The 14,555-nt window shown below is 31.9% G+C and overlaps 9 protein-coding genes and 1 non-coding gene across 10 annotated transcripts; 6 read left to right on the forward strand and 4 right to left on the reverse strand. All coding sequences in view use genetic code 12, as the record gives it.

Moving 5' to 3' along the window:
- Positions 1–262: 262 nt before the first annotated feature.
- CTRG_01911 (uncharacterized protein) lies at positions 263–1,915 on the forward strand (the record flags this gene model as incomplete). Its single annotated transcript, XM_002547558.1, has 1 exon — positions 263–1,915. One exon carries the CDS (start codon positions 263–265, stop codon positions 1,913–1,915), a length of 1,653 nt encoding a protein of 550 aa, XP_002547604.1.
- Positions 1,916–2,064: 149 nt separating this feature from the next.
- CTRG_01912 (uncharacterized protein) lies at positions 2,065–2,931 on the reverse strand (the record flags this gene model as incomplete). The annotated part of the gene is made up of 1 exon (XM_002547559.1): positions 2,065–2,931. One exon carries the CDS (start codon positions 2,929–2,931, stop codon positions 2,065–2,067), a length of 867 nt encoding a protein of 288 aa, XP_002547605.1.
- Positions 2,932–3,519: 588 nt separating this feature from the next.
- Positions 3,520–4,419, forward strand: CTRG_01913 (thiamine transporter; the record flags this gene model as incomplete). The annotated part of the gene is made up of 1 exon (XM_002547560.1): positions 3,520–4,419. One exon carries the CDS (start codon positions 3,520–3,522, stop codon positions 4,417–4,419), a length of 900 nt encoding a protein of 299 aa, XP_002547606.1.
- Positions 4,420–4,464: 45 nt separating this feature from the next.
- On the reverse strand, positions 4,465–5,646 carry CTRG_01914 (uncharacterized protein; the record flags this gene model as incomplete). Its single annotated transcript, XM_002547561.1, has 1 exon — positions 4,465–5,646. One exon carries the CDS (start codon positions 5,644–5,646, stop codon positions 4,465–4,467), a length of 1,182 nt encoding a protein of 393 aa, XP_002547607.1.
- Positions 5,647–6,047: 401 nt separating this feature from the next.
- Positions 6,048–6,121, reverse strand: CTRG_06284. Its single transcript has one exon. It is a non-coding gene; the product is annotated as a tRNA-Ile (tRNA).
- Positions 6,122–6,583: 462 nt separating this feature from the next.
- Positions 6,584–6,982, forward strand: CTRG_01915 (uncharacterized protein; the record flags this gene model as incomplete). Its single annotated transcript, XM_002547562.1, has 1 exon — positions 6,584–6,982. The coding sequence occupies one exon, from the start codon at positions 6,584–6,586 to the stop codon at positions 6,980–6,982; it is 399 nt and encodes a 132-aa protein (XP_002547608.1).
- Positions 6,983–8,456: 1,474 nt separating this feature from the next.
- DDR48 (DNA damage-responsive protein 48) lies at positions 8,457–9,266 on the forward strand (the record flags this gene model as incomplete). Its single annotated transcript, XM_002547563.1, has 1 exon — positions 8,457–9,266. The coding sequence occupies one exon, from the start codon at positions 8,457–8,459 to the stop codon at positions 9,264–9,266; it is 810 nt and encodes a 269-aa protein (XP_002547609.1).
- Positions 8,587–9,321, forward strand: CTRG_01917 (uncharacterized protein; the record flags this gene model as incomplete). Its single annotated transcript, XM_002547564.1, has 1 exon — positions 8,587–9,321. The coding sequence occupies one exon, from the start codon at positions 8,587–8,589 to the stop codon at positions 9,319–9,321; it is 735 nt and encodes a 244-aa protein (XP_002547610.1).
- Positions 9,322–10,514: 1,193 nt separating this feature from the next.
- On the forward strand, positions 10,515–11,780 carry KIS1 (Kis1p; the record flags this gene model as incomplete). The annotated part of the gene is made up of 1 exon (XM_002547565.1): positions 10,515–11,780. One exon carries the CDS (start codon positions 10,515–10,517, stop codon positions 11,778–11,780), a length of 1,266 nt encoding a protein of 421 aa, XP_002547611.1.
- A 444-nt stretch (positions 11,781–12,224) lies between these two features.
- Positions 12,225–13,952, reverse strand: ASN1 (asparagine synthase (glutamine-hydrolyzing) 2; the record flags this gene model as incomplete). Its single annotated transcript, XM_002547566.1, has 1 exon — positions 12,225–13,952. One exon carries the CDS (start codon positions 13,950–13,952, stop codon positions 12,225–12,227), a length of 1,728 nt encoding a protein of 575 aa, XP_002547612.1.
- Positions 13,953–14,555: the final 603 nt, after the last annotated feature.

The raw sequence follows: 14,555 nt of genomic DNA on the forward strand, positions 1-14,555 counted from the left end.
TGGTAAAAATTTTGTTACCGCTAAAGGTGCCCCAGAAACTATTCGTACTATGGTGATTGATGCTCCAGAAAAATTTATGAAGAAATCTACAAATCTTTCACTAGAGCCAGTTCCCGATGTTTTAGACCCTTGCTTATAAATACTTGGATACCAATGTTAATGTGAACAAGGTTACCCGTGAAGAAATTGAATCTAAATTACATTTGCTGGGTTTATTGTTTTCCACTGTCCATTGAAAAATGATGCTATTGAAACTATTAAAATGTTGAATGAATCGTCTCATCGTTCTGTTATGATTACCGGTGATAATCCATTAACTGCTTGTCATGTTGCTAAAGAAGTTCGTATTACCACTAAAGATGTCTTGATTTTGGATGCTCCTGAAGAACATCATGAAATTGGTGAAGGTGATAACTTGGTCTGGAGAAATGTTTCTGAATCCGTTATTATCCCATTTAGATCATCTGACAAGATTAATCTTGAATTGTTTACCAAGTATGATATCTGTATCACCGGTTATGCCTTGAACTATTTGAGTGACCATGAACAAATTTTGGAATTATTGAAACACACTTGGGTTTATGCTAGAGTTTCACCAACTCAAAAGGAATTTATTTTGACTTCATTGAAAGAAGCTGGATATAATACTTTAATGTGTGGTGATGGTACTAATGATGTTGGTGCTTTGAAACAAGCCAATATTGGTGTTGCTTTGTTGAATGGTACTGAAGAAGGTATGAAAAAGATTGCTGAAAATAGAAAGATTGAAGCTACTTTGAAAGTTTATGAAAAACAAGTGCAGATTTTTACCAATTGGGGTAAAGTTCCACCACCTGTTCCTCCAGTTATTGCCCATTTGTATCCACCAGGTCCACAAAATCCAAAATATTTGGAAGCTATGGAAAAGAAGGGGATTACTATTACTGATGATATGAGAAAAGCTGTTGCTGCTGCCATGAAAGAACCAGTTAAAGTTCCTGAAAAGGGGGCTGCTGGTGTTAATGCTAATGGTGGTAACAACTTTGCTGATACCATTCTTGGTGCCATGAATGATGCTGAGGCTGAAGATGAAGCACCTGTTTTGAAATTGGGTGATGCTTCAGTTGCTGCTCCTTTCACTTCTAAATTGGCTAATGTTAGTACTGTTACTCATATTATTCGTCAAGGTCGTTGTGCACTAGTTTCTACTATTCAAATGTACAAGATCTTGGCCTTGAACTGTTTGATTTCATCTTATTCCCTTTCTGTTTTGTATTTGGCTGGTATGAAATTTGGTGATGGACAAGCTACTATTTCTGGTATTTTGTTATCTGTTTGTTTCTTGTCAATTTCTCGTGGTAGACCATTGGAAAAATTATCTAAAGAAAGACCACAAGAAGGTATTTTCAATATTTATATTATGGGTTCGATTTTGGGTCAATTTGCTATTCATATCATCACTTTGGTTTATATTACTAGAGAAATTTATATTCTTGAACCAAGAGAACCAAGTGTTGATTTGGAAAAAGAATTTTCTCCTTCTTTGTTGAATACTGGTATGTTTTTGTTACAATTGGCTCAACAAGTTTCCACGTTTGCTGTTAATTATATTGGTTTACCATTTAGAGAAAGTATCACTAGTAACAAAGGGATGTATTATGGTTTATTGGGTGTTGCAGGTTTGACATTTGCCTGTTCTACTGAATTCATGCCAGAATTGAATGAAGTTATGCAATTTGTTCCAATGACTTTTAATTTTAAAGTTAAGTTAACTGGATGTATTATTTTGGATTTGGTTGTTACATTTGCCATTGAAAATGTCTTGAAGTATTTCTTTATGAATTCTCATGCAGCTGATATTGCATTAAGAGATGGTGATAATGATGAACCTGAAGAAGAAGTTAAAGACTATAAAGTTATGGAAGAAGCTAATTAATGGAAAAGTAGATATTATAGATAATTACAATATTTTCATCGGTATGTAAATACACAACATATATATATATATATATATATACATACAAATTATTGATATTTTAGTTTAGTTTACTTTACTTTACTTTGAATATTTGTAAATCCAGATCCCTATCTAGATAAGACACACGAATAACTTGTAAACCATTTTTTTTCAATTAATTTAATTTTAGATAATTTTGATTGTATTAATTTTATAACATCATGAATTTCATCAGCAACAACAGGATAATTTGAACTATCTTGAATAATTTGTATTAATTTATTAGTTGAAAAAGATTTACAATTATCATTTTGAGAATTATATAATTGATAAATTATATCATAAATCATTGGAATTTTACCAATTAAATAATTTTGATATTTTTCTTCGGGTGTTATTTGTTTAGATAATTGTTCTTTTGCTAATTTTTCTTTAAGTTTAATTCTTTCAAGTAATGATAATCCTTTAATTGAATTTTCTTTAGGTTCAGATTTTTCATTAAATTTAAATTTTGATGGATCATTTTTCAAATCAGAATATTTCCTTGGACTATTTTTATTAATTATTTGTTTTGATTTAATGATTTTATTAGGTGATTTACATATACTTGTTGTTGTTGTTGTTGTTGCTATTGATTGTCGTTTAGGAATTTCATCAAGATCTTGATTTGATTCAATCCAAATTTTGACTTTTTTAATAAATTCATTCTTTCTCAGTTGATGTAGTTGTGAGATATTAGAGAGTTTTATAGATAATTCATCATTTAATTTAAACATCACATACATATCCGGATTTATCTCCAATATTTGTTGTATATCACTAGTATGGATTACTGTTTTGGCAAGTGATGATGCTTGATTAAGGATCTTTGATAATTGTGGATGTGATATATGTGTAGTATAATGTAATGATAGTACGTTGTCTAAAGCAACAGATTTGTTTATTATCGTAACAAATACATGTTTAGGAATTAAAGGATGTTTAGGAATATCCATTGATTAATCTGTATTCGTGAAAGGTTGATAAAGGTTAAAGGAAAGGAAGAAGAAGACGCGTTCCTTGTTTGATTGAATTTTTTTTTTTTTTTTATTTATTTTTCGCATCATTCTTCAGGCAAAGATTCTTTTTTTTTTTCACACTAAATTTATTCGTCGCGTGCTTTTCAACTCGGCCGATTTTCTTTTCAATGTCCCCCCCCCCTCCCCGTCCAAAAAAGTGATTATAGCCGTACTTGATGAGATTAAGATGAAATATTTATAGAGAGGAATTCACAATGTAAATGAAATATAACATATTGAGCAATACTTAATTTAAAAGTGATCCCTCCGAGTTGTATTGACTTTTAATTGACTCAAAAATATTTCTCTTCCCCTTCCCCCTCTTTTTGCCCGGAGAATTAGTGTCCATTTCGAGATGTGCACAATTAAACCGAGTCGAAGCAAACGAAAAAAAAAAAAAAAATCTACCACACAAACATCCACATACATACGTACATACGTACAGCCATTCTTGGTGAATAAAAGCAACCAATTATTTTCATAAACTACCAAACTAAAGATTAGCCCAATCATAACAACATACGAATGACAAATAATCGAACAGATCATTTAAAAAGAGGTTCTGATGTTACTCCACTTGAAGCATTAACTGCTGGATCAATAGCAGGAGCAGTTTCTAGAGCAGTAACAGCACCATTAGATACTATAAAGATACGACTTCAATTAGAATCAAGTGGATTTAAAGAAAGAAAAACAGTACCAACGATAATTAAAAATTTATTAAGACATGAAGGTGTAATTGCATTTTGGAAAGGAAATGTACCTGCGGAAATACTATATATTCTATATGGAGGATCACAATTTGCATCGTATTCAATTTTGAATAAACAACTACTGATATTGGAACAATTATATAAAATAAAATTATCTGAATCAACTCATTCTTTAATTGCAGGAATAGGTTCAGGAATTACAAGTACTTTAGTAACATATCCATTTGATTTATTAAGAACAAGATTGGTTGCGAATAGAACTAGAAATCTACTATCTATGTCAAGTATAGTTAAAAGTATAATCCAAACGGAAGGTATAAGAGGAATATTTGCTGGAATAAGACCAGCTATGCTTTCGGTTTCAACTACTTCTGGATTAATGTTTTGGTCATATGAATTAGCTCGTGATTTCTCGAGTAATTTTAAACATGTACCATTTATTGAAGGTATATGTGGATTTATTGCTGGAGCATTTTCAAAAGGTGTAACTTTTCCATTAGATACATTGAGAAAAAGATGTCAAATGTGTTCAGTGGTTCATGGTCATCCCTTTAGTGCTCTGCATTTATTTATTTCTATCCTTAGAAGAGAAGGTGTGCTTGGATTGTATAGAGGATTTGGAGTTAGTATCATAAAGACGGCACCTACTAGTGCAATTTCATTATTCATGTACGAATACTCATTGTCATTTATTAGGAAAATAGAATTATAAATCGAGATATTAATAATAATAATAATAATATTTGAAATTGAGAACTCATATCTTGAACAAATAATCATCATCGTCATCTTCTTCTCCAACATTCACAAAGTCATGGTCTTCTTCCTCTTCCTCCTCTTGGCTATCATTTTCTGTAGCTTCTTCTTCTTCGTCATCATCTTCTTCTTCGTCTTCATGTTCGACATGCATGCCAATATATCTAGTCAACAGATCAGGCAGAATATACTCCTTATTGTCTTCATTATCTGATTCATCCGAGAAAAATTGAATTCGTTGATCACTATCAAAAGTGTTTGTCGGACTGGATTTGGTACTAGTGGATAGATCCTTGTTATGTGCATATAAAAACTGTGAATTTGTTACCAAATTCTGTAGTCTTGATGGTTTTTTATAACTTCCTTTAAGTGATGATTCATTTGACAGAATAGTTGGTATTTGATGTCTTGATGGTTTGGGTGTAAGTTTCTGCCGTGGTCTATGCTTAGTCAATTGATCTCTAATATATGTTGGCAATTGTTCGTCAACAGTTGATGTACGCCTATGTTTTGGACGACTCATTCCTTGTTCCAATCCAACTTGTGGTTGAGACTTTTGTTGTTTAAGGGAAAACTTCTTCTTGGTTTTTGTTACTGTGGGTGATGTAGTGTTTTTAACCAGTGTCTTTGCCTCTGACTTTGCCATAACATTGATGTTGGTAGTTGCTGCAATTGGAGCTTTTGATAATTTGAATTCTTTACGTATTCCAAATGTTGGTCTAGGATGCATTAGTTCGAGTGATGCCCTTCTTTCTGTTTTGGTTAGCTGTGGAACGGGTGGTGATTTTACTTTTTGTATAGAATCTGGAATTGGATTATACTCGGGTGTGGTTTGTGGTTGATCTGGTGCGGTATCTTCTTGTGTTGGAAGATCAAATTTGAACTCTTCCAAACCAAGTGATTCAATTAATTGAACAACTTCTTGGAAAATGGGATTTCTCTTAGACTTCCAATGCAGAATCAATTGATTTGTATTGAAATCCTCTCCAAGGAACAATGTCATATAATTATCATAAATTTCATCAATCTTCAATCGTAAAAAATCTTGATCATCAATACCCACTAAATTATAAATACTATTCCAATCCAAATTCTTGAAAAAATATCGAGTATCTTCTAAATTTTGGTAATAATCAATAATATACTTCTCTAGTAGTTGTTCCTTTTGTAACGTCCAATCCATCTAATACTATGTTAGTATCCAAAGAACACAGAAAAAAAAAATAGTACCCACACATTTCAATTACATACTTCATCATCATTAGCATTGCTTAATTCATGACTAGCCATTAGTGGTGATAAAACTGACATTCAGCAAATGAATTAAAAAAGAGTGTGGTTTGATTACTGGGGAGCTTTATTTTAGTGTTCTTTTTTTTTCCTATCACAGTGTGTGAGTGAGTATGTGTGTGTGCCTACGAATGGGTGTAAGGAAGTGATAAGAAACGATCAAAGTGTTACAGGTTGATGCAGAAAAATACAATTCTTTATAACCAATCATACGATGGTGCGTAGTGGATCTGTACGATCAATAACATATGATCTATGGGTTAGATAAGTTATTATCTGTGCAAAAAAAATAAATGGTCCCTAGCAGGATCGAACTGCTGATCTTGGCGTTATTAGCACCACGCCTTAACCAACTGGGCCAAGGGACCATTTCATAACCAACTGTACTACAGGAGGCTTTTGATGTTTTTTGAAACTTTTCAGATACTCTGGTTTAATTTCTTCACTAAATGATATATAGATAAATATGCCGTATATAGATGTTTTATAACCTCAAGGAGTACATAAATGTATCCCTCAATGTTTTAGTACTCTTCTTAAAAAGCTAAACTTTGTCTTAGTTCGTTATTTTAGATATTATATACTTACGATATATGACTAACATTTCGTTATAAATGTTTACAAACTTTTTCTAAAAACGTTGAAATTACTGAAACCATAAAAATTCCTGAGAAAAATATAGCTAATACTGTTAAATATCAATCATTTGAATTATCAACAATAACATACTACTCTTATGGTGCTATCAATGTCATTCTAGGGGGTTAGATTGGTTCCTATTGAAACCATTTGTCAATTATTGAACATGTTTACACTACCAAAGACAAATTATGACACGCATTTTTTTTTTTCAAGTTTTATATAGCACTGGAGAAGTTCAGAACTATTTAAGCTCATACAGTGTTTGTTTTACTATGGTCAAACCTTTACCACTTATCGAATATCAATTTACTCCTAAAGATACACTTGATTATTCTCGTCTAAGGAAATATGGTCATTTAATATTATTTGTTACATGGTTTCTATTTATCATTTCAGTAAATTCAATATTTGAACTATGGAGATATGTCATCCTGCCTTTATCATCACTGCTACGTGATAATCTAACGATTTACTTTGAGACACTTGATTCTTATGTATTTAAGCTATGGTGTATTTATATTGTTTGCTGGTGGTGGGCGTTAATATCCTGGTGTGGATTAGAAATGTTTCGTAATTCTAAGAATTGAAAACTACAACTGTTTCCAATGAGAAGATGATGCACAATGAATGCTTTGAATTAGTGCTATTTTAGTTGTAGATGGCTAATCCACATGTCATAACACAATAATTAAGAGATTTTTTAGTTAGCAGACTGGTTCTTGCAGTTGAAGGTCTTATTGGGTCCCTATTAAACCAAATTAATAAACATAACCGATGGAAATCAAATTTGTAGTACTAACCAGTACGACCAAGATTTTTTTCTTTAATAAATTTTGCAAACTTTCATCGGGAATCAATCGATTCTATTTCTGTACCATATAATCTTTTCCTTCTATTTCTTTATAATTTGTTACCATCTTAGAGAATGTTCGTGTGCAGCAGCAAAATTCCAAACAACTGCAAATGTTAAAGAAAAAGAATCCAAGTTGCGTAATTTCAATATCATCCCTCAGACGTGGAGTTGGAAGGAAATTGTGATCTACAAACTCCACCCCAAAAAAAAGAGAATAATTGGTTCTCATATCAATTGAAAGTATAGCCACTATGGATCAAATAAAAAAATGGTTATTAACATCGTAACCTTAGTCTCATGATACCCATTACATGAATTATTCACGGTAGAATCGCATAGTCTTTGTGAGTTGGATCATTCTTTAGCAAAACGGGGCTTTCAAAATGAAAATTAATACTAAAAAAAAAAAAAAAAAAAACTACTGAAGTTACGAATTTCATGTTGGGATGAATGGAAGCGGTAAATATGCCCTTCTAATAGCCCAAAAATATCCTATCCAACGGTAGACTACGTTGCAGGTCAAAAAAAAAACAGCAACAAAAAGATCCACATACCCAATCAGACGAAGAAAAGTCTTTCATCTTGAATTGATCTGAAACGGGTATTGAACATTTCACATCATTCTTTATGGAACCAATTGTGGCTGTAATGGAAACCACAATTGGCGGAGTTTTTCCATTTCTTTTTCTTTATTTCTTTCTCAATTGTTCTTAACATCAATTCTTTATATATTTCAACATCCATTGGGTTTTTTAGTTTCTTTTTCTTTGTTTTCAATTGCTATTCTATTGTCGTAATGTCTACGGTATATGATTGGGAAGCAAAGAGAAAGATCATTTTTTCACAACCGCGGAAAATTGATCTAAACAAACAAAAAAAAAAACTTACAGGTCAGTAAAAAAAAGGGGGTAAACAAAAAAACAAAACAAATATGCGGGATCGTTTAAATGCATCTTTGCTTTTTGAAAATTTCATGTTTTAGAATAAATGATATTTTGAACACAACAGAAGAAGAGTATCCCTCCTCCTTTAATTTTACCCCGTGGAATGGGAAAATCGACATTAAGACCCAAATCAATTTGCCTTTCAAATATGACTATAAATAACGCATAATTTGTCTGTTTTTTTTTTTTTGGAATCAATTGAATTTTCTCTTTTGTTTTCTTTGCTCTTTAGAATTTATTCATCAATAGTAATAATAAGTAACAATGGTTTTTGGTTTCGGTAAAAAAGACAACGACGACAACGACAACGACAGAAGACGTGATAACGACGATTCTTACGGTTCTTCCAATAGAAGAGATAACGACAATTCTTACGGTTCTTCTTCTTACGGTAATGATGATAATAATGATTCCTACGGTTCTTCTAACAAGAGAAACAATGATTCCTACGGTTCATCAAACAATGATTCCTACGGTTCATCAAACACTGATTCCTATGGTTCTAATAAGAAGAGCAATGACTCATATAGTTCATCCTCCTACGGTAATGACAATGATGATTCTTATGGTTCTTCAAACAAGAAGGGCAAGGATTCCTATGGTTCATCCTCCTACGGTAATGACAATGATGATTCTTATGGTTCTTCAAACAAGAAGGGCAAGGATTCCTATGGTTCATCCTCCTACGGTAATGACAATGATGATTCTTATGGTTCTTCAAACAAGAAGGGCAAGGATTCCTATGGTTCATCCTCCTACGGTAATGACAATGATGATTCCTACGGCTCTTCAAACAAGAGAAATGACAATTCCTATGGTTCATCTTCTTATGGTAATGATAACGACAACTCTTATGGTTCATCAAACAAGAGAGGTAATGATTCCTATGGTTCTTCTTCATTTGGCAATGATAATGACAATTCTTATGGATCTTCTAACAGAAGAGACAATGACAATTCCTACGGTTCATCAAACACTGATTCCTACGGCTCTTCCAACAGAAGAGATGACGATGACTCCTATGGTTCTTCCAACAGAAGAAACAACGACTCTTATGGTTCATCTGATTATTAAGTTATTCAATTCTTCCTTTTGTTTGAAATTGTTTCCTAAGTGTATAAAAAAATAGTAATGGTTGCAAAAATGAAAATAATATAAAACCAACCTTTAAGAAATCAAAATGATTTAAGATTGTTTAAAATATATGCAACGTCCTTTACGATAAATTTTCTTTGTCCATTTTTAACTTTGTAGGAAAACACTTTAATTCCTTTTTATTAAATTATTTGATTGAGATTTTAGCTTAATCAGTTGATCAATATTACCAGAAATGACCAATGATTTGTAAATAACATATTTGTCTTGACGATGTTAAGACAATATATTTTTAAAGAACTTTTGTAAATGTTCTATGCGTAAATACGAATAGCTCAATGTATTTTTTGATGAGTAAATCCTAATTCTGTTCTAATTGATTTTACTACTACTAAAGAGAAGCCAACAGTTAGTTACTTGTAATAATTAAACCCATCACATAGATTATGAAACTACATGGGACCAAATTAACACGTGCTCTCAATAAGGGGTTGGTTGGTTAATAGTGTGTCATAAGCAATTTACTCTGTGCAGGCGGCAGGGCCAAATTTATTCAAAGAAGACAGAACGACGGCCCGCCCGCAAAAAAGTATGAACAACAAACTCACAACAGAAACAGAAGCAGAAAAAAAAAAAGAAAGAAAAAAAAAAAATCGCCGACGAAAATCAATTTTTCTAATCATCAGGAAAATTCTCCCTTACTTGATACTCAACTCAACTAAACTCAACCAATCAACAACTTCTAAAGAATTCAACAGTTTGTTTTTTTAGTTTTCACAGCTATAATCTAGGGTATTTTTTTTTTTTACTTTTCATTCATAACAAGTGCCCACACATCCCATCTAGAGGCTGACTTTCTTTTCTTCATTGTTCAGAGAATATAATTAAAGTGGCTCTATATTGTATCATATTTTTTTTGTTTGTTTTTGGCTTTCTCTCCATAGAACAACTTTGATAATTAATCATTTTACAATTATCAATTTATCAAACCAGGGTAGAATAACATTCAACGACATCATTATTACCAATTAGCATTTCTTTCCCGATCAACAAATTTTTGATTGTCCCCATTTTATTTTTAGAATATTATCTATCCGTGGCATCCCCTCCTCGCTTTCTTATAATCTTGTATTAGTAGTCCAGATATTTGCGTTTTTTTTTTATTCATTTCTTTTTTTATCATAAATTCACATTTTGAAAGGCGGATAGTTAAAAAGATAATAGGCAATGCTGAATCCGAGTTCTCCAACACAAGCGGATCCCAATTCAAATGCGGGTGAAGATATAAATAATACTACCAAAGATGTATCAATGGTTGATGTCAGTAAAGCAGACGGTGATCAACAACCAAGAAGAAGAAGATCAACTTTGAATTTAACTGATGAAATTGATTTAGATAGAATGAATATTGATAATAGCGGAGCTTCACAAGATATAGATGACAAGATGAATATTGATCCATCATCAACAAATTTACAACAACAACAACAACAACAAGGAGGGAATCCTATTCCTCCAAATATCCCACAACAACAACAACAGCAACAACAACAACAACCAGTACCAGGACCAGAAGCAACAATTGCAGTTCCTGTAGATATCAAATGGGTTCAAGGTGGTCAAAAGGTCTATGTTACTGGTTCTTTTACTGGATGGAGAAAAATGATTGGATTGGTTAAACAACCCGATAATAATTTCCTGATCACTTTGGGATTACCAGTCGGTACACATCGTTTTAGATTTGTTGTGGATAATGAATTAAGATTTTCTGATTTTTTACCTACTGCAACTGATCAAACGGGTAATTTTGTTAATTATATTGAAATTACTCCTGATAATGTCCAACAACATTTGTTGCAACAACAACAACAACAACAAGAAGGCGCACCACAACAGCAGCAACAACAACCTGCACAAGAACAATTAGATCTACAACAAGGAGAAGCAGGTAGAAATGATCAACAAGGACTTGGTGGTGGTCGTAGAGCATCAGTTGGTGGAAGATCAAGAAGTAATTCCATGTGGGGATTGACTAATGATGATGATGATATGGGTAATGGTTATTCAAGATATTATGATGATGAAAGTACAGCATTGGATGCTAAAAAATATCAGTACATTAGTGATATTCCACCTATTTTCACAGATCCAAAAGTGATGGAACAATATTATGTTGCCATAGATAAACAATCTAGAAGTAATAATGGTCAACAACAAGCATGGTTGCATCCACCTCAATTACCTCCACATTTAGAAAGTGTTATCTTGAATAATTTTAACAATAATAATGAAAACAATAGTGGTGCTTTACCAATTCCAAATCATGTTGTGTTGAATCATTTGGCAACAACTTCAATTAAACATAATACATTAGCTGTTGCCTCAATTGTAAGATACAAGAGAAAATATTTGACGCAAGTTTTATACGCACCACTACAACCACCACCAGCACCACCACAAGATAACCAACAACAAGAGCAACAACAAGTGTGACGTTATTAAAGTGATAGATATTTTAAAAAATTACCTCCTTCCCCAACACGCATTGATGATGATAATAATTAAAATTAATTGAAAGAGTCGTTTTTATAAAAAAAAAAAAGAATACATAAATAAAGAATCATAAAAAAAAAGAAGAAAAAAGATCATTACGAAATACTTTATTACCTTATTTATATGTATTATTATATACTTTAATATAATGAAAGGTTTAGATGAAATTAATGATAATAGTAAAACAAAAAAAAAAATGTCTTTTTATTCAATTAATTAATTTGTTATAGCTATACATCGTCTATTTATGATTTTTTATTATTTAGAGTTGATTAATTTCTATGATTATAAACAAGATTGACCAAGTATCATTAAGGTCATTTTCAACTTTATTTCTTTTTTTTTTCTTTATATATGTGTCATTACTATTCTGGAATTTATTATTTAAACAACAGAGGCAACATGAGTAGATTGGTAACGACCAGAAGCATCTTGAGAAACATTACCTGGCCAATCAACTCTTGGAACCCAAAGGGAAACAGTTTGACTAGCAACTTCAGCACCTTTAACACCAAAGACTTTATCGAATTTTTGTCTATACCAATAAGCTTCTTTAGTACTTGGAACAAATGGACTCCAATGAGCTGGAGGATTAGCAAAATCTTCATCACTAACAACTTTTTCAGCAGTATCTTTTAAACTATCAATCCAAGAATAACCAACACCATCTGAAAATTGTTCTTTTTGTCTCCAAAGAATTTCTTCTGGTAAATATGGTTTAACATCTGGTTCATCAGAAGTATCAAAAGCTTTTCTTAAAATGTATTTTTCAATTCTACCTGGTTTAATCATTTTATCTTCAGGGTTAATGTTCATACAAACTTCCAAAAATTGTTTATCCAAAAATGGAACTCTTGCTTCCAAACCCCAAGCCATGGTAGATTTGTTAGCTCTAAGACAATCAGCATAATACAAGTTTTTAACTCTTGAAACACATTCTTGATGGAATTCTTTAGCATCTGGAGCATTAGCAAAATATAAATAACCACCAAAGATTTCATCAGAACCTTCACCAGAAAGAACCATTTTAACACCTTGAGCTTTAATTTTTCTAGATAATAAATACATTGGAGTAGAAGCTCTAATGGTAGTAACATCATAAGTTTCCAAATGATAAATGACATCATCTAAGGCATCATGACCTTCTTCTAAAGTAAAAGTATGAGAATGATGAATAGTACCAATGAAATGAGCAACTTTTTCAGCAGCTAATAAATCTGGAGCACCTGGTAAACCAATGGCAAATGAATGTAATTGGTTATAAGCACCAGTAGAATGTAAAGAACCCTTATCATCAACACCAGATAATTCTTTGTTGGCATCAATACCGGTTGGACTGATGGTAGTGGCAGCTTTTTTAGTTTCTCTAGCAGCAATAGAAGCAATTAAAGAAGAATCCAAACCACCAGATAATAAAACACCATATGGAACTTCAGCCATCAATCTCTTTCTAACAGCCAATTCTAAAGTTTCTCTAACTTGTTTGTAATCAACTGGAGTTTGAGGAATTTTAGAAGAATCCCACCAAGTTGGTTCGAAATATCTTGTTAATTTATCAGTGTTTGAATCATAAACATGACCTGGAGGGAAAGCAATAATTTCATCACATTCTTCAGTTAAACATTTCAATTCACTAGCAAAATATCTAGTGTTTGGAGTTTTTGAAGATTTACCCATGTATAAAGTAGTAATACCGATTGGATCTCTAGCGGCAACAATTCTATCATTTTTTTTATCATATAAAACCCAAGCAAACATACCATCTAAATATTTTGGAGCATCAGTATCATATTTTTCGAATAATGGAATGATTGGTTCACAATCACTTAAAGATTTAAATTTATAATCAGGAAATTGTTCTCTTAATTGAATATGGTTATAAATTTCACCATTAACAGCCAAAGTAAAGTTACCATCTGGGGAAACAATTGGTTGAGCACCAGAATCTAAACCAACAATAGCTAATCTTTCATGACATAAAATAGTACTGTTTTGAACAACATTACCTGACCAATCTGGACCTCTATGTCTAATTAATTTGGAGTATTGTAAGGCCTTGCCTTTAAATTCATCAACTTGTGGTTGTCTATAAGCAGCAAAAATACCACACATCTTTTATTTCTTGTCTATAGTAACAAATATAAAAATATAAATAAAACTTCTAACGATAGTTATTCTCTTTAAACAATAAAAAAGAAAAAACAAAAGGAGAAAGAAGAAAGAAGAAGAAGAAGAAGAAGAAGAGTTTTAAATAAAGAAAAATTCGATGATGATGGAATCAGAGAATTTTCTGTTGTATTTTAAATATTACATAAGAGAAGAAAATTTTTTCAATCAATCAATCAATCAATGAAAAATTCGTTGTTGTCGACGCCGCAGGAATTGGCCCAATAAGGAAGTAAGAAAACTTTAGATTTTAAGTGTGAGTCTTTTCTTATAATTTTTAATTTAACCCCAGTTGTGTGACTCAGACAGACAGTTACAGAAAGAAATCAAAAAGAAGAAGAATATTCGCGCTCTTTTGCACAGGTACACGTACAATTTCACCTCATTCACTCACACACACACTCACACACACTCATACTCACAGTGTATTTTGTAATACAACTTTGCAACTTTATGACTCAGTCCACACTGACAAAAATAGGACAAAATTATTTAACCTCACTCAAAAACAGTGCACTAAGTAAAAAAAAAAAAAGGATTGGATCTCAT

This window comes from Candida tropicalis (genome assembly GCF_000006335.3).
Source record: "Candida tropicalis MYA-3404 genomic scaffold supercont3.2, whole genome shotgun sequence".
NCBI classification, from domain to species: Eukaryota; Fungi; Ascomycota; class Pichiomycetes; order Serinales; family Debaryomycetaceae; genus Candida; species Candida tropicalis.